Genomic DNA, 26,100 nt, shown 5'->3' with positions numbered 1-26,100 from the left:
CAGTTAATATGTGGACAGGAAAAAGTTTATGCCAAAATTTTGGCCTCTGATAATAAGTATGGTATTTTTTAACCCAGCTTCGTAGACATTCCTAAGATGTTGTTGGCTGATTTCCTTCCGGGTGAAAATGGGATGAGAGTACTAGAGTCATCCATTTTCTAGCAATAGCAATAGTATTTGGACTTATATATCACTTCACAGCACTTTACAGCCCTCTCTAAGCAGTTTACAGAGTCAGACTATTGCCCCCAACAATCTGGACCCTCATTTTACTGATCTCAGAAGGATGGAAGGATGAGTCAACCTTGAGCCGGTCAGAATCAAACTTCTGGCTGTGGGCAGAGTTAGCCTGCAATACTGCATTCTAACCACTGTGCCATCACTTTCTAGGCACAAAGGTCTGTTTGAGAGACTGTGTATTTTCTCTGTGTAGCAAGAAAATCATAGATACATACAGGACACCATCCACCAGCCCGCTTGTATAGGCAACCAAGAGTGATAAGGTCCTGTTAAAGTTATTGAATGAAGTCTTAGCAGGCGCATTATTCTTTTTGCTTTGAGCCTGTGTTCCCTTAGTCCTTTTCCAGTTCAGCAGATCTGTCATAGCTACTCAGGACTGCCCTGCTTTTCTCCACTTCTATTCCTTGTACTTCAAAAGCATCACTGTTGATTTGGTTTATTGAATTTACAACTAAATATGTGGGAATAGCATCTACCTAACACAGCCATTTAAACGGGATTGCAAACAAGTACAGTAATTTTGTGTATCGTTCTATTTCTTTTCTTTTTCTTGTGGGTAATATGCTTATGTAATGAATAGAAAAACTGGCAGCTTTCTATATCAGGGCTCTTATGAAATAAATAGTATCATCTGATGTTGCTTGACTGCTAGGCATTTCTGTTCAGAAAGAGAAAGTGAGAGCGAGGGAGAGTAGGAAAGAGAAAGTACAATATACACATATTTTAATACCAATAACTGTGGTATAAAGGAGGAAGACATCATAGCATACATTTTAGTTATTGGATAGATTTATATCTTATCTTGCCTTCAGAAGCCCAAGACAATATCTATAACATTTTCTCCAGGCTTTCCCTGCAATAACAATCCTGTGAGGCAGGTTGAATTAAGAAAGTGACCGGCCATAAGTTACCCAGTGTGGTTCCCTGGTAGAGAATCAAACCTGGGTCTTTTTTTTTTTTTTATTCTAATCTTGCACCTTAATCACTAAACCACACACTGTAAAAAGTATAGCTCAGATCAAATTGTAGATGCTTGATGGTATTTTCAGGATAACTTGGATTGCATTCTTATTGTAGCTGTACCATGAGCAATGTACTTTTAAATAGGGACTGTTTTGTTTGTAATTCTTTTTTTTCAATACGGAGTAAAGTCAGGTTCCTCTTTTTGTTTCTTTCTGTGGTACATTAGTGTGTTTTTTTTGAAGGTAGATATTGTATTTGTTTTTCTCTTTTATTGGACTTAAATGGCCACCCATTTTAACCAGCTAACTTTCAGAGCCTGTATAAATTCACTTTCAGTCTGCTGTTCAAAGCAAAACCGAGTGCACCTCGCTGTTAGAACAGTGTTTTGCATGTTGAAGTGTACCAATTCAAGCCCTGATATTACTAGTTAAAACTGAGGAGAGACTGGAGATCTCTGCATGAAACTTGGGAGTTTCTACTGGTGAGGGAAGCTAATATTAAGCTAAAAGAACAAATGCAACAGGATGGGATAAAGCAGCTTTCTTTGTTCCTTTTGTGGCTTTTACCTCTGTGGCAATGTATCACTGCATCCCTTTATTTTAGATAGCTTAAAAAAAAACATGTTTATGAAGTCTGATTATGCACATAGTTAACTGCATACATTCATTATAAGGTGTGTGTTTTTTTAAAAAAATAAAAGCAACATAGATCAAATTGTAAAAGATCAGTCCTGGCACTATGAACCTGAAAAAAAAATAACATTTAATGAACTATGTACAATCATGCACATACCCTACATCAGGGGTCCTCAACCTTGGCCACTTTAAGACTTGTGGACTTCAACTCCCAGAATTCCTCAGCCAGCTTTGCTGAGAATTCTGGGAATTGAAGTCCACAAGTCTTAAAGTGGCCAAGGTTGAGGACCCCTGCAATACATTCAGGATAAGAAGCAGCACTGTGTGCGAATCCCAGGGGAAAAAAAAATCCCCGTGCTTCAGAACAGTTCTTTTTTTGCAATTAAGATGAAGTGAAAACAGCTCCCTTTCTTAAATGTTTGCCATTAAGATATATTCTTGCCCTTCTGGCGCTGTCAGCTTTCTTGACATGATCTGAAAGAGCTTTGACTGAAGTAATTTTAGCAACCTATTTCATGCACTTCACATTAGCTTCAAGAAACATCTGCAGGGATATTTTGTCATCTGTTAAAATGCGCATTTCTTGCTTCCGTAAGTTGCATTTCCGCTAGATGTGTTTGCCATCTCGGCAAAAAAAGCCAAGGTAGTTTCCCATAAAAATGTTCGCGCGCTGAATTAGTAAAGCTGTAGTAGCAGAAAAAATGCACAGCTTTGTTCGATGTGTTTACAGACATGAATGCAAATCCTGATTTAAAATACCAAATGGATTACTATATAAATATACTAAAAGAGTGTCATGGCACCCTAAGAACTTTTCTTTTTAAAGAAAAGTAATGGCAGGTGTACTTTGGGGAATGTCTTCCATTTAATTTTGAAAGCATGTTATCGCTGCTCTCACAATGCAATTGGGAGGCTGTCCATTCATAAAATGGCTGCAGTGGGGGATGTAACTAGTCACAAACCATCAATATACAGAATGTTCTTGGTCATACTCTCTAACCTGTCTTCAAAATGCTTTTTACAAACCCCGCTTACCATTTGCCTTATTTTGCAACAGATCAGCATACTTTTAGACAAAGTTCTAGGCTACTCATCTATTTTTTTTAAAAAAAAAAATTAAGAAGTCCATGGGCTCAGCTGGGGCCCAGAAGCATTCCTAGAAGTAAAAAAGAAATGACTCTGGAAGCAAGTGTATCACTGGGAAGCCTTGCAGATTCTTAGTTTCTTCAAAGATGAAATATGTTGTCAAAATACTTTTGAGAAAACTTGCTTAAATCAAGGGTAGGCAACATTGGCTCTTTTATGACTCGTGGACTTCAGCTCCCAGAATTCCTGAGCCAGCTATGCTGGGAGTTGAAGTCCACGAGTCATAAAAGAGCCAACGTTTGCCTACCCCTGGCTTAAATATAAAATTCAGTTGGGTCAAGAACAGTAATTAGATACATGAATCTGCTATTTTTTAACTTGTTGATATAGATCTAAACCAGGGGTCCCCTACCTGTGGGCTGTGAGGGGTTTACAACTGGGCTGTAAAAATGGATGGTGAGTGTGCCCACGTGCATGCACATCCTCATTTACACGAGCAGCAGGCGCACACTCCATTTGCGTGAGCAGCAGGCATGCATGCACGCCGCTTGCAGAAATGGAGCTGTGTGCACGCTTGCTAGTTGCTTGTGTGAACTATCCCCTTCCTCCCCCCCCCCACCGGTCACAAAGCCGGAAACGTTAGGGAACCCTGATCTAAACAACAGCAACTAACAACTCTTTGCATTTCATCAAATGAAAAAGCCACAACAATAAATTTTTTAAAAAGCATATTTGTGTCCAGGCAGAAAGAAACCATATAAAATACTCGTAGTCCTCAAATTGCTACCACAATTGAGCCCAACATTTCTGTTGCTAAGTGAGACAGTTGTTAAGTGAGTTTTGCCCCATTGACAACCTTTCTTGCCATAGCTGTTAGGCGAATCATTGCAGTTGTTAAGTGAGGAACACGGTTGTGAATCTGGCTTCCCTGTTGACTTTTTGTTGTCAGAAGGTCCTAAAAGATGATCACATGATGGCTGGGACACTGCAGCCGTCATAAATGCGGGTCAGTTACCAAGTGTCTGAATTTTGATCCCATGACCATGGGCCTGCTGCAATGATCATAAGTGTGAAAAACAGTTGTAACTCCCTTTTTTAAGTGCCATTGTAACTTTGAATGGTTAGTAAATGCACTGTTGTAAGTCGAGGATTACCCGTAGAACAAAATCAGATTCACCAACCACCCTGTCCCATGGCCTGGGAGAACTGCAGAGCTTTTCAGTGTCTTTTGGAACATCATCGGGATGGGAGTCATACAGATCTCTGGGAAAATATTATTCCGGAGGGTAGATACCTATAATAATTTATCTCACCCACTGGTTTTATGTGGATGTTTCTCAGGAAGAGTGAAGCTGTCTGAATCCAACCAGCGATTGAAATAGACCATAGGGAAAGGGATATCATTATTGACAGTATCATAATTCTGAGAGATCAAGGAGCACAAGGATGAATGCACCATCCTGGCACCATCAAAAGTCATTAACAAGCACACCCGTGTTGTTTTTATACTATATTTGTGCCTGAAATCTGACTGGAAAGGGTCCATATAATCCATTTCCTCCATGTTACTTTGGAACTAGTGCCCACTTACCTCCTTAACAACCTTCCCTCTTGGAGACTACCAAAAAAAATATATATGTTTAAGATTATTGAGTCCAGCAATGGTTTGTTAAGGAGGTTCAAAGGAACCACCCATTTTCTGAGAGAAGCTGATACCATTGATAAATTGCTTCCAAGCCAACTTTAAATACTCAGGAAAGGTTTGGAACTAAGAAACAGGTGACTGAGTTCACAATTTGAAGGAGCCCGTCCACTTCATATGGAGTCATAGACTGAAGCCCAACACAAGGAAACCCACAAGACCATCCACCAAGCAGCTCAGTTGCACTTGCCTAGTTGGAGTCTGACACTCAGCAAACCTAAATGATTTTATCTGTGAGGTCACTAGAATATTCTTCCAGCATCCCAGTAGATGTTCCTGTGACTCATCCCTACTCAGCAAGAAATGAGACAACCTGATCAGAGCCATTGGAAATCTATCTATGGATGCATAAAGGCAGTGAAATGACACTTTGCCACCATTACCGGCACAATATAATCCCAAATATGGGCTCTTGATCAGGTTTGGTCAAGTTTTCCCTTCCTGTAATGATGCTCCAGGCATCTCTTCTGGTGCTTCGTTTCCCAGAACTGTTTATAAAACTAAAACTAGGATCAGTGCAGAGAGACAGGTGGTGTAGATCAATCCAAGGCTTCCTTCACAGCCCATTCCATGATGTGACCAAGGCTTTAACTGAATGCCTATCATATCCTCAGGGAAAATCCCAAGCTTTCTCTGGAACCTTACAGAGACCATAGATTGCCTTGGGCAGGCCGTTGAAATGGGCCCTATTTCTCAGTGACCTAAAGGGCAATCAAAGTGATTTTTTTTAAAAAAAAAATAGCTATTGTTTTTTTTATTTTTAAAAAAAAAACTTCAGTCAGAAACTGAATTGACCATGCTGATGGAATGATAATGTTGTCTTCTGCTATGAGAATACATAAAACACCCAGAACAGAAAATAAAACAGAGCAGAATGTACAAGCCAAACCATTTTACATTTCTTCCAGTTTGAATGTTCATCCCATATGCTTGCCCATTCTCTGGGGGGAAAGAACCAGGTTTCCAGACATTTAGAGAAGACCATCAAAGTCAGGGCCATCTTTGTAAACCTTTATAAGTGATAGCAAACCCTTTACATTTTACCTGGAAACTTACAGAGTCCTGCAGCTTGCAAGCTGGTGTATCACACAGTGTTATACTTAGAACATAAAAGCATAGGATTGGGAGGGACCTCGGAGGTCTTCTAGTCCAGTCCCCTGTTCAAGGCAGGAGCCTTATGCCATTCCAGTCAAATGGTTGCCCAGTCTATTTTTGAAAATCTCCAGCACCCACAACTCCTGGAGGCAAGCTATTCAACTGATCAATTATTCTCACTGCATGTACTTGCCAAGTCCACAATTCATATTCAGTGTTTTTAAATTGCAGCACCTTATGAAATATGTCCTGAGGATTATTTGATATCATTCGTTTGGAAAAGGACGCCAGCAGGGGATATGGCATTCAACCGATGCCCTCTTAATGCTACAGGTATTGTTACTGCTTCTTTAATCCAATCCGTATTATTATAAATTAGAAAAAAAAATTGGCCCTTTATAGTTTATATGATTACGGTATTCTTTAAACTAAAATCTTCCAGTCCTAAATAATGTATACATTACTTTTTTAAAAAATTGGTATGTTTCACACTTAGCCTCCTGGTACTTCCTGTAGTAAGCAATTATTGATCTATTCTTAAGCTAAGTTTGCTGGAAATAATGACCTGCTCAACAAAAAAATTCATAATATTCCTATATTTTACTCTGATCCTTTTCCTAAGGCAGGGGTAGGCAGCCTTGGTTCTTTTATGACTGGTGGACGTCAACTCCCAGAATTCCTGAGCCGGCATGGCTCAGCTTAGAAACCTCTCCCTTTCCCCTCAGCATGGCTGGCTGAGGAATTCTGGGAGTTGAAGTCCACGAGTCATAAAAGAGCCAAGGTTTCCTACCCCTGTCCTAAGGAAATCATTTTCCTAAGGAAAAGCTAATGCTTCCTGTTATAATGTGATATTTGTAGTGCACACTTTCCACAAGGATACAGAATTCTTCTGAATGGATTTCTTGGGTTGATTCTGACTTGTCTTTCCATTGCATTTTTCCTCCCCCTTCCCCTCATCCCTTTGTTCCTCCTCCTCCTTGTTCTTTATGACTCACAGGTACCAGTAGCAGGCGCTGCTCTCTCAGTCTTCACGGAGTGGCCTTCTGGGAACAGCCGAGCTTTGCTAGATGCATATCAAATGAGTACAAACACTTGCAGCATTCAGTAGGTGCAAAGCCAGCTTTAGTACTTGCTCTATTTACTCATTGCTTAAACAACAACATTAAGGGGATAAACTGTTTTGCTATTCAGTCAGATCATCTGATGCTAAAGAAAAAATAAACATTGCTAGAGGTGGGGGGGATATGCATGCCATTTGTTTTCATCCTTCGTTTTGTTATTTTGTTTGGGTTTATTTATTTATTTTCCCATGAGTGCATGTAATTATAAAATAATGCATGGTTTCTGGCCTTTCTAGTCTTTCCCTTATAAAATGTTTATAAGCACTGGAAGCCGCAAACTTCTTTAGGTTTACTGGGAATCCTGATGGTGAATATATTAGATTTCCTGAAGCTACAGAACATTTTATAACTCATTCAGCGCTTTAATGGTGCGCCCATCAATCAGTAGCACGGATACATTTTTTTTCCCCTCAGTTCTACTTCAGCTGAGAACAAGCACAAGCACGGCATAAATTTAGCGCATGAGATAACCAAAGAAAAATGACAGACGTGCAGTTTGCTTTTGAAAAGTGAATCAAAGATCTTCTTTCTTTTCCAGATAATAGGAACATATGGAAGTTCATTTCCCTCCATTCTAAATATTGTTTAGATTTGCAATAATTTCTTTATTATTATTTCTTTCTTGGTACACAACTTATAGACTGCTCCAATCAACTGACTCTGAGTCCCCGAATTCGCTATTGGGATTAAAACAAATAATCTTAATAGTACTTCATGCAAAAATAACCAGTCAAAGACTCTCTTAGCTATTTCTCTCCTTTCATTCTCCAAATGCACTTTCCTCCCTATTTTCCTTTTTTCCCCATACTCCCATAAATACCACGGTGCTTTTGTCTCTATATAATTTATATTGCACTGGGAAGGCATAGCTTTATGTAAATGCACATTAAACACATACCAATTAGAAATTCTATTCCTATTCCTGCTGTTGCCCTATTCCTCTGTAGCCAGTGGAAGAGCAGGCACATATCTGTCTGGGATCTTCAAAGCAGCACTGCTGTTCATCCTCACTTCTGCCTAGTGCTTTTTTTGTAAAAAAAAACAAAACAAAAAAAAACAACGTTGCTGGAACTCACACGCGTCATACAACCTGCCTTTTGGTTCCATCCCAAAAAGGTGCCGGAACTCCGTTCTGGGTGTTCTGTGACAAAAAGAGCCCTGCTTCTGCCCAACCTGGAAAGAAGGTATAACAGCTGCCACTGACAGAGCTCATACTGGACCTAACAACTGAACCTAATATTCTTGAATACAATTTTATTTCTTCATATACCTTTTTTGGGGGGGTGGGGATGAAAACAAAAGTACAATAGAGGTAATCCTCATTTTATATATATATATATATATATATATATATATATATATATATATATATATATATATTATAGGTTTTTAACTATAACAATCTCTAGTGCCTGGTGTACAGCATGTTGTCTTGATTTATATTTTAACAAGAAAAAAAGGACAGTAATAATTAACACTCAATGATTAAATTTGATAATTCTATAATAATATATTAATTAATAATACATTTCTTTGATCTTCCCTTCTCCCATTCTCCTTCTTCAACAGTAGCCAAAATATAATTCTTAATATTTTTAATATATAAATGATTAGGTATAGGCATTTTTTATATTTATACAAATAACAATAATGTTTTCTGAGGTTTTTGCGGGTGTTTGTATGTAGGTCTTTGATTATTCGGGTTTTCTCCCGTGTCAAATTGGAAGTGTCTTGGTGACATTTCGACGAAACGTCGCCAAGACACTTCCAATTTGACGCGGGAGAAAACCCAAATAACCAAAGACCTAAATAATAATAATCTCTCTACATAACATTTTTTTCAGCTTACATTATTCTCATAACCATCATCTCATTAGTTCAGCATACATCCTATTTTTATAATTTTTGTTTGCTTAGATTCCCTTATACTCAATCCAATTCTTATCAGTCATAATTTCTTCATATTAGTCATCTTCACTGTCTAAATTTTCCCATTTAGGTATTTTATGTCATGCATTATAAAAATGCTATACTTTTTATCTGTCTTATAATATCTATATTGATTTACTATTCTTAAAAAAGAAATTAAAATTAAAAAATGCCATTATAAAGAAACAGTTGACATATGTGCATAATTTGCTGCGAAAAGTCAGGTATAGATTTGTCTTTCCAATGTTGTCTAACAATTCACATGGTTCCCCCTTTCCAACTTGATTCATATAACATAATTTGTGGTGCATTTATATGTTCCATGCAGTCTAAAAGAATATATAAATGCTCAGTGGGCAGTAATGTTGTCTTGAAACAACAAATATTATTTTGTTTGTCTTAAAAACATTACTTGGTATTCTATTTCTTCATTTCAGTTAATCTGATTCCATTGTTTCTATTGCTCACTATAGTAGCAAGTACTGGCAATTAAAAAATTGTAGGTGATGTGTGAGAGCTCTTTCAGAAAATATACATAAAGATATACATGCTGATCATTTGACCATATTCAAGTGTCTTTGGAAAAGAAATTACTCATTGCACAAACAATATGCTTGGAAAAGCTTTATCTAAGAAGGAAATGAGGAACATATTCATCAGTGTTGTCAATTCAGTAACTGAATCATCTACATGTGATGAACTGGGAATAAAAACTCCAGCTGGCATCAAGTATTTGAAGTAGCACTCAAAATGTTTATACTTTCCTATCCCTCTTTGGTCATTCAGTAAGCATTACATAGTGATTACTTTCTGATTCTCTCTTTGTGTGTATACATACATGCATACACACACATGCGTACACATACATGCATACCCATGAATGCTAAAATCACGTCCTTAGATACAGGTTTTATTTGCATCTCCTGATAGCAGCTCTGACAAAAGTTGATATTGTCATTTGGTCTTTTAAAACAAAAACTCAAATTTATTAGGTGTTTGAGGAATGACTTCTTTCTTAAACTAGGTTATAGTGATTGATTCACTGTACTGTCCTTGATTCCTCCCCTCCCATCATTCTTGCAATCTTGTTCTCTTGAACTACATTCCTGTTGACTTCAAATGAAAGGATGGTCATTTTAAATGAGCCCATGGCACACTCCCAACTTAATGATCAGTCATTTCTTAAATGGAAAAGTTACAGTGGAACCCAACTATTCTGGCAGATCAACTATGAAATGAAATGTACCTGTGAACTCTAAAAAATGGATTAAATTGCACATTTCTGGGTCATAGAAAACTAATCTCCGAAAAGCATTTCTCATTCTAATATGTTGGAAACCAAAGAGAGAGAACAAATAGTTATCAAAAATAGCATGTGTCCTGTAAAAGATACTTCTATTCTTTTTACAAATTTAGGTCACAAAAGTGGTGTCCCTCTTTCTCGTATTATTGCAGCTGGTACAATTAAATGGAACTTGAATAAAAGAGCTGTGAGGTGAATAATTATTTGCTTCTGTTGCAGTTCATTAGAGTTGATTTCAATTTTTTTGTTCCAAATAATATTACAAAATTCATGTATCTTCCGGTGCCTCTTTTCCATGATGAAATTTCCTTGCTCTAACACTGGGAACTGAAGATTTTCTTCTATCCAATTCATTTATTTCCCTAATGGCTCATTATAGGAGTCAGGTAGAAATTTTTCCTTCAAATAGATATGAAATTAGTATTACTGAATTCCTCATCCCACGAGGCTTTCAATTTTTGCCACTGCTCTTTTCTCCCCAAAAAACTTTCTTTCCCAGTCTATCCCTATACTCATCGATAAGGACTGTCTTACATACGTATTTTAAACATATCCTCATTCCCTCCCTCCCTGCCTCCCTCTTTCTTTCTCTTACCACAGTTTTATTTTTTCTCTGTTGCAACAGTGATCTGCCCTAGTCTGATTCTTGCCTTACCTGGATGCTCTGAGCAAGCAACAATCAAACTATCAACTTTTCTTTTGTCATTCCCAGAACCAGGATATAAAAGTCCTTCTTTGGAGGTCATTGATTTGCAGGTGCATATCAGTATGAAAGCAGAGATAGTTAAATCTATTTTCCTTCCTGATAATATAATATCAGAGAGAAATTAATCAAAAAGAGTTGCCAGACTGTTTCTAATATCCCATTGGTCTGGGCACCTGACAGAGCATTAAAAATCAAGATATTCTATTGTTTTCAGGCCCAGCTAGTTATCTCCTATTCTTATCTTCTTCTTCTTTTTTGGCCTTTCAGAGTTTTACAATATAAGCAAGATGTCTCGCTAAAAGGCAAGTACAGAAACGTTTATACTGGAGTTTCTTCAGTACTTGATTGAATTCTGTTCCATGGGGCCTTCATGTTGCATTATAGACCCTGTTTCATCCAGAATGAAGTCAGGTGTATAATTCCAGAATGACCATGATGGTCAACTAATTTCAATGGCGAACTTCACATGCTACAAACTAAAAAATTCTGTGGAATTATTCCATGATTCCTCTTCAATGGACTACATGTGGAAAAGAAAATGTTGGAAGAAACCATGATAAGAGATGATGGATGTAAATCCAAGGGGAAGTCCATTCTTTGTCCGTATCTAATGTCAAAGGAATGGTCATTATGATCAAACAAACCACTTGTTGATTAAAATAATCATTTGCACTAAAATATCCGTATTTTGTTTTCACTTCTGCATTAATAAAAAGCAGGCAACTATCAGAACTACCTTTCAAGACAAATTAATTTTATTTAAGATGCCTTCAGCAGGCCTCCTGGCACATTAAGACTAATCATATTTGTGGCATGAACTTTTGCTCACAAGACATTACTGTAGTTTATCTGCTTCTCAACAGGAGTAACAGTAAGCAGGTAGAAAATATAGCAGTATAAATAAGACTTTAATATATTTGATATGATTGCTGTCCTTTACGGTGCCAACAGCTATTTATCAGCACTTTCTTGGTGCCTTTACAAAGCATGATGATTATTTGAAGGAAGTACTACCCAAACAAAGCATCCCTATGAATAAGATGTCCCATCCCACATACTCAAAGAAGATACTGTTCTAAGAGAAATCACTACTAATTTCTGTAATTTCTGGCACAATTTAATTGGCTTAGTATAATGTTCATGGGAAATACTCATCCTGGGGCAAATTTTTAAAAGTGGCATTTGGAGGCCATAAAAGGAGACCAAATGAGGTATTGATGTAGGAAAATCATCACCAGGTTTTGCAGCTTTTCTTTTTTTATGTATCAATGCCATGGCATAACAGGAAGCAGCAGCAGCTGTTGCTATTAGGTTTGGATGGATGAACAGGGCATACATATACCCATATTAGTTATACCCTCTGGTAACAGTTTCAGTTTGGAAACATTGTGCCAGAAAAATAATAAGCCTTTCTCCCTGCTTTATTTCCTCTGATAAGATGAACAGGCCTCTGTGCATATTTTAAGTATAAAAATGTGTGGAGAACTAATAATATACTTGCCATAACATGCCTAATTTTAGTTCCACGTAAAAGAGAAACATTGAATCACTAAATGATGATAGAGTGATGAAGAACAAAACATGATACCTTTTTAAGTGATTTTTTTACCTGGCAGTCATATTTGCTATGATATTCCACTATAACTGATTCCTCGTGTATGTTTGTGGCTAAGTCACTTTTGAGAATATTTTGAACACACATTGTGATTGTTTATTTTTTACGTCTGTGTTCAAAGAAGAATCATTGCTATAGAAATGGCAATATTGCTGCCATGTTCCATCTGGACTGTGACATCTTGAGCTATGTATAAATTTCATATGAGGATAATGACACATTTTCAGATTCCTATTTTCTTAAGATCATTCCTTGATATGGTCAATTCAAAAGGCCTTTCTATAATCAACAATCCACATACAGTGGTACTTCGGTACTCATCGATGTTTCCAGAAGGTGAGATAGGTACCAAAAATGATGAGTACCAAATAAATAATGTAGTGAATCACAAGGCAGCCGACACTGACAACTTCTAGCTTCTGTATTGAGTACCAAACAAATGAGTAACAGGACAAAATTTTCCTGTCAAAATGTGTTGAGTGCCAAATTCAATGAGTTTCAAAGCAGTTGAGAACCAAAGTACCATAGTATAGACTTCTTTTTGGTATTCTGTAGCTTTCAATTACTTGGCTGTACATCAGCAATAGCATCTATTTTTTTCTAGGTCTTTTCTAAAACCAGCTCAAGTAGCTGCATCTTCTTTTCCAGGTAAGGTCTAATCTTGGTTAGATGCTAACCTTTGAAAGTAAGAGTATTATGCAATGTATTGTTGCACACTCTGTTAAATCTTATTTCTTGGTATTCATATGAAGACTGGTCTCTTCCCAACTGTTGCACACTATGTCATTCTCCAGATTTGCTAGATATTTTACTGATTCTTCTGTAGCTTGCTAAATCTGCAGATACATTATGAAATTCCTTAACATGATACCCATTGGCATCCTTTGGTGTACTAATTTAAGACTGGAACCTTCTTCTGAGTTTGGACATCTTTTAAAATACTTACTTTCCTTATTTTCCTGTGTCTGTTTCCATCTTCAGTATCTTTAGACAGATCACTGTAGCTACTGTTTCTTATCTCTTTAACAGCTCTCTTGAATTCTTTGTTAAATGCCTTCCTGAGATCTTTGTCTTTTTTTGGCTGGGGCTTCTCTTGTTTGCACAATTTGTTTTGCCCTCCAGTTTTCCTTCTTCTATTTCTTCAGCTTTGGGCAGTCTCTTCTCACATTTATCCTTAACAAGTGCTTTGATTCCATTCCACATAACTGAGTAGTCTATTTCTTTTTGCCAATAATTTACTCAGTTTGATTTCTGGGTGCTCTATATGAAGATGCCCTTGTATATAAACATTGTTTTGGTTGTTTCAATATTATGTTAAGAATGACAAAATCAGTGGATTAACAAAAAAAGCTATTCTTCTGTTTCATTTCTGTTTCCTAGGCCATGTAATCCAACTATATTTTCCTCCTTACTATTTCAGACTTTGACATTCCGGTCTCTAGGCACAAACAGCACATGTTTCTTGCATGTTCTGTCAATTTCAGATTGAACTTGACTATAAAATTTATCAACTTCTTCTTCTGCATTGGTGATTGGAGCACTGACTTGGATAATCATCATATTAAACTATTGTCCATGACGTCTAATTGATATTATTCAGTCACTGTATTATACCCAGCTGTGTTTGCTATGTCCTTCCTGATTCTGCAAGCAATGCCATCCCTTCATTGTTTTTCAAGCCCTGAGTAGCAAACGGTTTAATTTTATGCCTGAAAGTGTCTAATTCCAGTCCATTCCAATAATTTGGTGTCTAAGATAACTGCATGTAATCAATTAATTAGTTTTCATTGTGTTGTGTTTCCCCATGCTTTTACTTTTATATTTTATGTTCCTGTGTAGTTCTGCCTTTTCAGCTTTAAATTTCTTTTCCCCTGCAGGCAACATCAGAAACCAGATATCCCCAAAATTTTCAGCTAGCCATAACATAATACTATTGGTACTGTAAGGATCCCCAGGTATCTCAGTAGCATGTTGAATGTCATTTGGACAGAGGGGCCCATTATCCAGCATTTTATTATCAATCACTTAAAATTGTTATACATGAAGTTTATTGGTAAAATACAGAGATGGTTAATTATTGCCTTCTTATGTGCAATGTGAATTGATGCCTTTGCCATTTTCAAGGAAGTATAGAGAATATGTGACAGAACCTGGGAGGTGAATTTAAAAGAGGGATCAGCCTAGAATCCTAACATAGCCACAACCTCCCTTGAATTCCATTGACCCTTGTGTAATTTCAGGCAGATGCTTACCATTAAATGAGAAGATTCCTGTGCATAGACTGACAATAAATCAGTTTAATTGGACCTTTATGTGTGGACCTGATCTTCTGCACCTGACAGAAAGTTATCTGCCTCCAGTAGCTTCTTATATTACTTCTTTCCTACATAGGAGCCTGCTTGTTTAAGCTGGGGAGCTGGAGTTACCTTCATGTTTTCGGTGATCCTTTAGGGAGCATATACTCCTGGCCTTCTTCATTATTTATCCAATAGCAAGATGAATAGCCATATGATTTGTTTAAATAAACAGATACACACCAAAATATACTGGGCTTGCACATTACACTAAATTGTATACCCATAGTACAATGAATAAATCACAGAATTTCTTATGTGGATGCAGGAACTGAGAGGGACAGAAAATCAGCTAGCTGAGGTAAAAAGCCAGAACAATCAGTACTATGGAGATGACAGAGTTAAACAGTATCCAGGTGATTGGGCAATTAACTATTAATAGTTCATCCACCAATTTCTGAGACGTGTTCAGTGTAGCAGATATAGTTTACAGATTAGCTATTTTCCCTTATGTCTGTCTGCATACCTACCCAACTGACTGTAATTAATCTTAATATAACCCCCAGAAAACCATGGCATACATTAACAGACTGAGTTTATTTAAAATACAGTCATAATATATCACCTTATGCCTTCCATTCATAAAATAAGAAGAACCATATCATTTGGCCCCAAGTTTTATCTGTCAACGTACCATTTTTAAAAGTAGGTTTTTGAAATTCAGCTTCCTCCTCCTGGATTCTTCCCCTTGTCAACTCACATTATAAAGATAAAGAAGACAAACTCTTAAAGACGTTCTCCTTGATTAAACATCACCAGCAGGCAAATTCTTCACACAGCATTTCAGTGTCAACAGGATTAATAATAGATAATTGCAATATTAAGAGATAGGATTTAAAACAATTATATGCTCACAGTCCAAATAAAAAATGGGTAACAGACATTTCACAAACAACAAAGTTAAAGAAATTCCACAAGCTTTGGATTCAAGAGGGAAGTTGAGCTTTTGGAATAGATGCATCTTGTGGAATAACCGGAACAAGGACATACATTATAACATTGTTCATTTTTTAATGGTGTTCCATAAAACTGATTCCATAACAGATTTCAAGTTTTCAAGGTGATATTGCATCATATAAAATACAGAATACAAAAATACAGAATTTTCTGAACTGTTTTAAGAATTTTGAGTAGGCATTGTCTAGTTTTTTTGTAACTATATTTGTGGGAAAGCTGATGGAGCCATCTAGCTATAAAAATCAGAATCATGCCATCTGTGTTTTGCACATAAACCTCAAACAGGGTAAACATATGCCACAGAAGGCAGGACTACTGTCCCTGTAAAATTGGCAGATACAACTTGCTAAGATAACAATATTTTTCTTCTGTAAAAATGGTTGAAATTATGGGGGTCTGTCTATTTTGGTCAATACTGATTTTAAGAACAAGAACCTATCATAGCAATGGCTAACTGTATTAAGGTGAGGTAATGTATTTAAATATTGAGGCTTGTATAGGAAAAAGAATGTAATCATAAGAGTGGCCAAATGAATAGAGAAGGATTATCCTAAGTTCTTTTCCTATTTCTAATGGTACCTTTTCAAATCTTTATTTCCATTCGACTTTGTTTCATTTGGCTCATTATCACTACTCATTTTGCTTTTCCTTATTATCTTCCATTGACCCACCATTTCATGTTGGAGTAATACTGGAGTAATACTTTATTCTTCTGTTTGTTTATGCTCTTTTACTCTTTGATCCGTGCTCAAAATAATACCAAATTTAAAAAAAAGTAACGAAGTAGCTTTGCTTAGAAAACAATTGGAAAAATCATCTATCTACTACCTTGTCTAGATATAAAGGGAGAACAATGACAATTATTTTATACAATTAAGCAACTCTACAGTCACATGTTTGTTTGAGCAGTATTTTCAATTGCTTGGAAGAATTCAAAGATGAAGATAATTAGCACATTTCAAAATTCTTCATTAACAGTTCCAAAAAGTAGAAAAACTATTCACACTGATATTATAATCAAAACATCACATGAATATATACTTAAAAATAAACAGTTTAAACTACGTATTAACACTGGAGCTACTCATGCATAAGTGTAATGGGAGCAGAAATGTATTTTACCCAAAATAAGTATCATCTGATATAACATGCCCTTAACAACATCCTACCCTGATGAATTTTAGGCATCATGAATTGGAAGGGCAACATTTTGTAGCTAGAGTTAGTGACAGAACAGTTGGAACTGAGGTAAAGACAAGAACCAACCCTGCAGAAATCACAGCTGGATGGGCTCTGTATAAACATAACCAGTGAACTTTGAAGTTTGAGAGTAATTAAGCCCTCACTTTCTTTCAGCCTAACATACCTTATAGAAAATTACAGCAACAAGAGAATTGTTGGAAGGAAGGAAGGAAGGAAGGAAGGAAGGAAGGAAGGAAGGAAGGAAGGAAGGAAGGAAGGAAGGAAGGAAGGAAGGAAGGAAGTTCCTTACAGAGTAATAAAATATAAGCAACTCATGTGATAGAATCCAAATGGCAAATGATATTTATAAGTAGAAATACCTACAATAAAATATAACTGCTTCATGGTTAAATTTAACTCATGAGGAATATTCCTACTGTACTTGAGCCAATTGGAGTTCTACTCATAAACTTAGGGACATATAATTTGTCTCTAAGTTCTCTAGCCTAAAAGATATAAATTAAATAATTAATTTACTGATAATCTGTGGACGTAACAAATTCTCAACCTGTATTTTTCATAATTCATCTTGTGAATATTCCTTAGAACTTTTGTATATGCCTACTTTGGGTGGGTTTTTTTTGTAACTATGGTAACTGGAAACGAAATAGGTGTTTATTGCTCTTAGCCAAACTTTACAGAATGTTGTTTTGACAAAATAGGTCTCTAGGAATCCTGCATCAATGTCCACAAGTATTGAAAGACCAATTTCATTTATATGCCTATTACCTTGACCACAGGAGGAAGATAGCAACTGAAATAGTATTTCAAAAGCTGCTTTATTTCATCACCTTTGCCTTATAGAAATGTTAATAAGCCCACATATAAGATCACTACAAATATGACCTTCCATGTAGAAAATAAAAAATGTATGTTGATCTAAACAGTTTTCTTAAGTGACCAGAAGCTCAGTATTAATGCAATAATCATATATACCTATTTGTAGGTAACTATATCAAGAAATATCATCTCTACTCAGTAACTCAAAACACAATGCACCTTTACCATTGTTAGTGGCACAGGAACAAAAGAGAAGCTAGGATGTTTAACCAAATCTGGATTGCTCTTGTCAAAACATCTTGACAGATCTTTAATCTACTGACTTATTGATATAAACATGTTTTCCAACAGAATATTAATATATTCACTCATCATTGATAAGTAGGCAATATAAGAATCCAATGGTTTTTGGTTCATAATTTGGAAATATTTCATAGTCAAGATAAAGCCACAACAGTGCTTTAATTTCTCTATATTTTGCTATCAAAATATTTAATACACAGTGAAGGGACCACTTATTTTACTGGAGCTATAATACATTTTTCTGTTGTTATTAAAAACAAATATAATCAAGGAGATAAAATGTATTTTACCTGCTATATAGTTATGTCTTCCCTGTAGAAAAAAAAAATATGACCCTTTGCTATCTACTCGGTGGATAATTTTGGCTAGAATAGACTCTGCTGTTCTACATACTATTCTGAGTCTCTTTGTTATTTAATCCAAGGTTGTCTTTTTTTCTCCCTAAGAAGATATCTTTTAGCATTATCCCTTGACTTCATGTCATGTCATGCTCAGTTCTGTTGGTTTAAACGTTTATCCCTTTAAAGCCACTGGATTTCTCCCTGTTCATCATTTATTCTGCTGGTCCTGTTGTGTGAGCTTTTCCAAATAAGATATGTAAGATGGGGGCAACAGAACAGAAATTATGCAATAAAGAGCTCCTGGATATATGTGAATAGCAGTTTATAGTTCTTCTCTTTCAACAAGAACAAGTTTTTGTTCTTATCACCATTTCCATGTGCAACTGTGACTGCCAGGAGTTCTATAGTAATTTGGATATCAAGTAGAGTTACATAGACAAAAAGAGGATTTTTCCATTCATTACTCTTAAAAGTGTTTGTTTATATATCACATTTAGAAACAGCCCATCTGCCTCACAGAATGATTCTATGTGGCTTAGACTATATCATCCATTTAAATTTAAAAAAAAAACTAGCAAAGGAATATAGAGAAAAAGACTGTCACCTGGCAATTGCATAGAGCTGGATTTTACTTCTTAAGAAATCAGCTGAGTAAAATAGAACTTATTATGCTATGCTAAAATAAATTCCAGCATGTTTTGAACCCATCAGTTGCTCATCTTAGGGGATAAATTGCTCAAAAATGCATCAAGCCTGAGTCAGTCAGATTCTACTATGCTATTCTTTTCACACTTATCTCCATGACATACATAATATAAAAGAATCTATAAATCAATGCTTTGCCAGTGACTTGAATAGAATGTAGATTGCTATCATAAAGTGGTTATTTGCTGTCTTAAAGTGGTTATTTGTACAGTGATGTCTGGTTTTCATAGAAAATATGTATGAAGGCTCCATATAAAGCTACAGCTGTTTTTTTTAAAATAATAATCCTCCAGATTCTCCAGTTCATGTACCAGCATTTTATTATGTGAAGAGTTAAGTAGTTGGATTTTTCCAGCCTCCTGATACACATACACACATACACACACACAAACACTACATAATTTCTGTAAATTATTTTAGTAATGTTATAAGCCTCGTGCAGGTGTTAGCCCACAGTGTAATAGGGCTAAAACTAGGAGAAGCTGTGAGCATGCAAATGAGTCTGGTTCTGAACATTTCCATGCTCCTAAGTGTCATACAAAGGTCTGTATGAGCAGTGTTTCGACTCAAAGCATTTATTCAGCACCTTATACAATGGAATTCTTGAACTTGGAAATGTTTATAGCAAGAATTCCTAAACTTTTTTTCATTGCATCTCCCTTTAGTGTAATTTTAATGTACATACAGTATAATACCCTAAACCAGGGGTAGGCAACCTTGGGTCTTTTATGACTCATGGACTTCAATTCCCAGAATTCCTCAGCCAGCCAGGAATTCTGGGAGTTGAAGTCCATGAGTCATAAAAGACCCAAGGTTGCCTACCCCTGCCCTAAACATTCAAACATTAAAATAAACACAAATGAACAATGGAAACAATACGATGAAACTTCGGGAAAGTTTCTAACTGTGTGAAGATCTCAAAGCAAGCAATCACAAAGTGAAGCCCAGGTTATACACTCTTCTGACCCTATCCCAATGTGCAAGGCAAGCAAATATCTTTGTAGCATTTTTTAAAAAAATGTTCTAAAATAGGTTCTAATGTTTTTATTTTCCTTTTACTGTTTACAGATTAAAGAACATCTTGCAAAAGGACAGAGGACGCTGGCTGGTGAAGGAATGTCTCAGGTGACGAAGACTCTTTTGGATTTAACTCAAAGGAAGAATTTTTATGCAGGGGATCTTTTAGTTTCTGTGGAAATTCTCAGAAATGTTACAGATACATTTAAAAGAGCAAGTTACATCCCTGCATCTGATGGCGTTCAGGTATGTGAAACCATAATTACAGAACAATATGAAAAACATTTAATATATTTTATTATTACTGTTATACATTTTATTTATAATCCTGTCTATTATTTTTATAAACAAGTTAAGGCGGCAAACATATTGAATACTCATTCTTCCTCCTGTTTTCCACACAACAGTTGGGCAGCGAGAGAGTGACTGGCCCAAGGTCACCCAGCTGTCTTTCATACATAGGACAGGACTAGAAACTCCTAGAGGTTCTAGAATCCTCTGGTTTCTAGCCTGGTGCCTTAATGGTACTAAACTGTCTTGTAAAAAGATTTTACAGGCTAAGATTCAGTTCCTAACATCACCAGTTAAAAGAAATGTCAAGGAACAGAATGGCTCATAAGATCTTGGAGAACTCTTGTCACCCAGTGTACATGTTGGCTGAGTTCACTGATCATAATAAATGATAGATTGTTTTAACCCTGTTACTTATTGCTGTCATCAACATACATTGCTCATTGTTGAACTACAAAAGTGCTGCCAAGCACTGATTTTTAAAATCCTCCTGGCTCACTCATGCGCCCATTATTTCCCATCACCAGAAATTCCTATGGCATGATATGCATAGAACAATACAACATTGTCCTGTGCCAGTACTCACCTTTTGTATGCAAACACTACAGCATAGGTCATTTCAGATACAATGATGAAATCCTATTTTGGGATGAGTTTAAACCGTCCTTTCCCATTAAATACGTCAAAAATCTCTTTGATTACCAGTTTCAAGAAAGCCATTGTTCATCATTGCTTCTGAAAGGATAATCATGTTTTGCATTTGTTCTCTAAATGTGATTTAGAAATCTATTTTCAGCTACAGTTTCCTCTTCAGGTTTGAAAGACAATCATAAATCGCTATTTACAAAAAAAATAAATAAATACTCAGAGGAGTTGAGGTTGGGAGGAAATGACCAAAACCGCATGTTAATGTAAACCATGATGCCACAGTTGGGATGCAAGTACATAATTTGTATGCAGCATTTATATGTGGTATTTCCATGATGATGGCACTATGAGGGTATCATCATTTTGCCATCAAAATGCTTCCAAAATTGCTTGGGACGCAGACTTCTTCTTTTTATCATTATGTTTGAACTCTCTGTTCAGATTTCTTCTTTTTATTGTCACAAAATTATTACATTTGCAGAACTGCAACCCAGTTTTTCATATTAATAAAAATCATTATGTTCTAAGAACTCCCCCTGCTGTCAGCATCTTAGACATTGTTCACATATTTTACAGTGAAGAAATAGTTACTACATTTTAAACACAGTGATATAGCTCTGCAAATGTTATTCCTTTCAAACTTGGGAGGTGTCATATAATCATGGCAGGGACAGGGTTTGCATTAGAATTTGAAACTTGTAGTAGTATAGTAGCAATATTCCATTTCTGAGTATTATGACCTTTTAGAATTACGTGCAATCTAAATCGCTATAAAAATGATGTCAAAGTTATTGTATAATCTAAGGCTTGTCTAGCTGGTCTAAGCTATTGTCAACAGTATTGCAATATAAAAATATAATGCTGTTTTTATCAAAGAAGCTGAAAAGACTGGAGGAAGCAACTAAGCATGGCTTAACTGACCAATGTTTTAAAATACATGTAATGCATTTCTCAAAATTTTATTTTTACTAATATAACATCAAAGACATTGGTTAGTAGCATCGCAGTATATAAGGTGGATTTCCTAGAACCTGGACATCAATAACATATGTGATTTGCATACAAAGAAATCCTGCATAACAGTCTCACAAGTTTAACAATGCAAAAATAATGAGTTGTAAATTTATGGCAGCAACAACAGCAAAACTCATAGATTTACCCTATGTAAAACAGTGGTCATATTTCACGGTTGCTTGAATAGGGACAATAATTATGTAAGGCACATTGTTTCTGTCATCAGCTGTAGGGAATGACACAGGCAACAATGACAAATTCTCAGATTTCCTCTCTTAATATCTCAAGCAAACTGACTACATGTCTATATTCAGTTTAAGGTCTTATCCATTTTAGAGCATCCTAATCTACTAAAAAGAGGCTTGGTTTCAGATACTTGCTCTATCAAAAGTTTACTTTTGATGATAGAGTCATATAACAAGCAATAGCCATCAAAGCAGGAGATTAAAAAACATATTAGCCTTAAATTGTTTCCAAATTTCTATAACCACTCAGATGAGTTTTGATTACACCCAGTAAATACATTAATAAAGCATTTCAAAGTGATCCGATTTTCCTAGGTGTTGATTCAATGCTAATTTTATCAAATGACCTCAGGCTTAGAATTGTTATTGAATATTGCTACCTTTTTATGCACGAAGAACATGAGCATCTGTTTAGTAGACAAATATTTTATTCTAAGAATTAATCATGCAACCGTTTGCATATCTGGCTTTGTGAGCAAGGAATGGAAAATTTCTAGTTGGCTAATTGGTTTGTTGTAATATCCTAATTAAAATCATTTTTTCTTAAAACATCCCCTTGCTACAGCATACCAATATAAAAATAACAGCTGCAATGCTTCCTCTGGAACCTATAAAAGTGATAGTGCTTTGTTTAGCTTCTGTCTGGCCAATATTTCAAAGTGCTAGGAGTATCAGTGCAAAACTCAGTATTAGTAACGTAGTGATGAATTTTAATATGCAGCAGTCCATTATAACAGTCCTCCATCCCCTTAGCTCATCATCGTAATGACAATATCAAATTCAAGCAGCTTTGTTAATAGTTTCTTGATCCTTAGATGTCAGAATCTTATCAGGACATTGTCAGCTTTATCAGTACATTTTTCCAATTATGTTCGTGTACCATCTGCCATTTAGTCCTGAGATGGCAAAAGCTATTTATGCTTTGGTTTTATCCCATCTTGAATATAGCTTTCTATTCTTTATCAAATAAGTCTTGAAAGGTGTGTAGAAACTTCAAATGATTGAAAAGTTGGGGGTAAACTACTTAGTATGTTCCAAAATAACTAGCTATGCATGCTCGATAATCTATGCTAACTGCCACCTTCTCACAGGCTTAATTTAAGATGTTGAGCTGAATGTTTAAGCCTTGAATATCTTAAGGTCGGACTGTCTCTTGTTGCAAACCTGGACAGACAGTAAGACCAGGAGAAGAGGCTCTTCCTAACTTAAAAATACAAAAGAATGAAGTCAATTTTGGGGCCTAATTCTTAGGCTTTGACTCTATTTAATAGAAAAAAAATGGGTGTGCATTCCAGTTGCCTCAGATCTACTTTCATTCACATTCTATCCAGTTTCATTTTTCTTTGCAGAATAAGATGTGCACCTTGTATCAAACAACTTGAGGTTAATTTTATCAGTAGGGCTATGTAATGCAATTGGACATGGATGCACATTCCATCAGAACTAAATGACAGGTAAGGTGACCAACCGTCCTCCTTTAGGGAGGACAGTCCTCCTTTTGTAAGTTCTGTCCTCCCTCAAAAAGTGTCCTCCTTCATGTCCTCCTTTTCAATATTTGAAGACTAATCTGCAGGGCTTTTTTTTTTTTCCTCACAGAACGCTCAGAACGGCGTTCCAGCACCTTTTTTTGATGATTTTTTTTTCCACTTTTGCATGAGCTGTGCTACTCCCCCTATTGGCTTTTGAAAGCCAATAGGAATTGCTGCTGAGCGCGCCAAAACACCCGGCTGGCAAACTTTGCACATGAAAGTTGTCTGTATTATTGTTGCAATGAATAAAATGTTTCTTTTATTTATGATATTTTTTCTGCAATTTATTTGTGTCCTCCTTTTCATTGTAAAAAAGTTGGTCACCTTATGACAGGGCGCTTATTTGATTAAGCATCGACAGACATGAAAGAGAAAGGTTTTCCCCATCGCTTTAAGAGAATAAATAATTTCAGAGAAAGTGACTATCTGATTTTTATACTTCTATATACATGTGATATTCTTCAATTAGCAATAAAAGACAGTAAAGTAGCTGTAAATGCTGAGGAATGTAGGGTTTCTTTTATTTCAATACAAACTGACCTAATTTTCATTTTTCAAAATAATATATTCAGCCTCTTCTTTAGGTCTGTAATCAAAACATTGATAAATGTTTTTCTGAAGACATGATGAATTGTATGCTTTGGCTTTGGCTTGGCTTTGAAGTTACACAGTCAAGACATAAAATGAGATTCATCTTTTTTATTCACAAATATATGTGGATTTCCAGGAATCACTCATTGCTTCCAAGTTATTTATAAAGCACTCATTAATAGAATTTTCCCAGGTATTGATGTGAAGTTAAATGTTAAATGTTAAAGTTCTGATTGAATATTACTCAGGATTTCTCAAATATAACAGCTAGATTTTGGGTCAAACAATTGGCGAGATCCTTTAACACCCTGGATACAGTCCACTTAGCCCTAAAGATTTGAGCTTATTAAAGTCATTAGATATTCCCTGCCGTGTTCTATGGAGCTTGAGTGGGATCGTGCCATTTAAACTACTTCTTCACAACTGTCTACTAGAACATATATCATTTTCACAAGGGGAAAAAAAATGAGTCAGAATAGTAGCTTAGCCTTCTCCTTGATGTGTTTCTTTTGCTATCTTCATGGAGTAGCTGGTGTACTCTTTTTTCTTCCTTTTATTTTTACTCTGTAGTATTTGAAGAAACCCTTTTGATGTTTTCAGCATCCTTTGCTAATTCAGCTCACTGTGAGTGTTTGCTTTCTTGATTTCATCCCTATAAATCTGCTACTTATATGAGTTCATCCCTGGTGACTGGTTCCTCTTTCTACCATATCACTGCACCTTGGCTTTGGGATTCTTTTTGTACTAAAGCTTTTTTCTTCAGACACGTTGGCTTTTTTCCAATGCTCTCCATTTTTTTTTCTTATTAGAATGATTGTGCTTTGAGTATCTTCATTTTTAGGTATCTTTTCCATCTTGAGTTTTTTTTTCTCATCACCTTCTTTTGACATGGAATTATATTTACGACTGTATGAGTCTGCATTACATTCTCTTCCAACATCATGCTATCTTTTTTTTTTTTTTTAGCAAAGTTAGTATCATATCAAGCTTAGGCTCAAACTGAGAATCCTTTGTGCTTTCACTGATTTGTGAAAGAAAAATGACCATGTTCTGTCTAAATTTCCTGGAAGGACCTTATTTAACAGAGTTTTGCCCAACAAATAACTTAATAAGGACCTGAAGTATCCTTAGTTATTCTTTTGATGAAAGTTAGAAGTTGTCTGATTCCAGGATAATTCTTTAACGCTTACATTAATATAATTTCCAAATGGTCTTCAAGGCAGTCCCTTGTAGAGTGCATTGTGATACTCCAATTATGAGACGATTACAACACGAATGACAGATTTAAATGGCTCCCAATCCAAATTAGGTACAACCGGCACACCAGTTGAAACTGGGCAAAGATTGTTTGTATTTCCACTGCTCTAAGTAAGAGCTGTGAGTTCAAAATGACCCCCAGATTGTGCGCCAGTCTAGGGCATGGGAGTAGAACCCCATCAAAGACTAAGGCTGGAAAGTCCCCAGTTCTAACAGAAACTGAAAACTAACAGCCGCTAGGCTTTGAACTTGAGTCTGTTCCTCCTTATCTAGATCTAGAGCAGGGGTTTCAAACTGCCAGCCCGTGGGCCAGTTGCATCATGCAGATGCCGCACCCACCCCAGCACCAGCAATGCAAAAAAAGTTGTGATGTGACATGTCACGTGATGCGGTGAATTTGACACCCGTGATCTAGAGCTTCCAGTTGCTAG

The 26,100-nt window shown here is 36.1% G+C and overlaps 1 protein-coding gene across 3 annotated transcripts in view; it reads left to right on the top strand.

Annotated features, from left to right (window-relative positions):
• Positions 1-26,100, top strand: part of ADGRB3 (adhesion G protein-coupled receptor B3) — a 509,374-nt gene that overhangs the window by 204,333 nt on the left and 278,941 nt on the right. For all 3 annotated transcript variants that reach the window (XM_039346725.1, XM_039346723.1, XM_039346726.1), the window contains 3 exons: positions 5,953-6,054; positions 6,719-6,825; positions 20,146-20,340. In XM_039346725.1, the coding sequence (XP_039202659.1) occupies positions 5,953-6,054; positions 6,719-6,825; positions 20,146-20,340 (404 nt within the window). The remainder of the gene's footprint in view (positions 1-5,952; positions 6,055-6,718; positions 6,826-20,145; positions 20,341-26,100) is intronic.

The sequence above is a fragment of the Crotalus tigris genome, unplaced genomic scaffold (assembly GCF_016545835.1).
Source record: "Crotalus tigris isolate CLP2741 ecotype Arizona unplaced genomic scaffold, ASM1654583v1 scf7180000018016.4438896, whole genome shotgun sequence".
NCBI lineage: Eukaryota > Metazoa > Chordata > Lepidosauria > Squamata > Viperidae > Crotalus > Crotalus tigris.
This window is presented reverse-complemented; position numbering and strand designations above follow the sequence as displayed.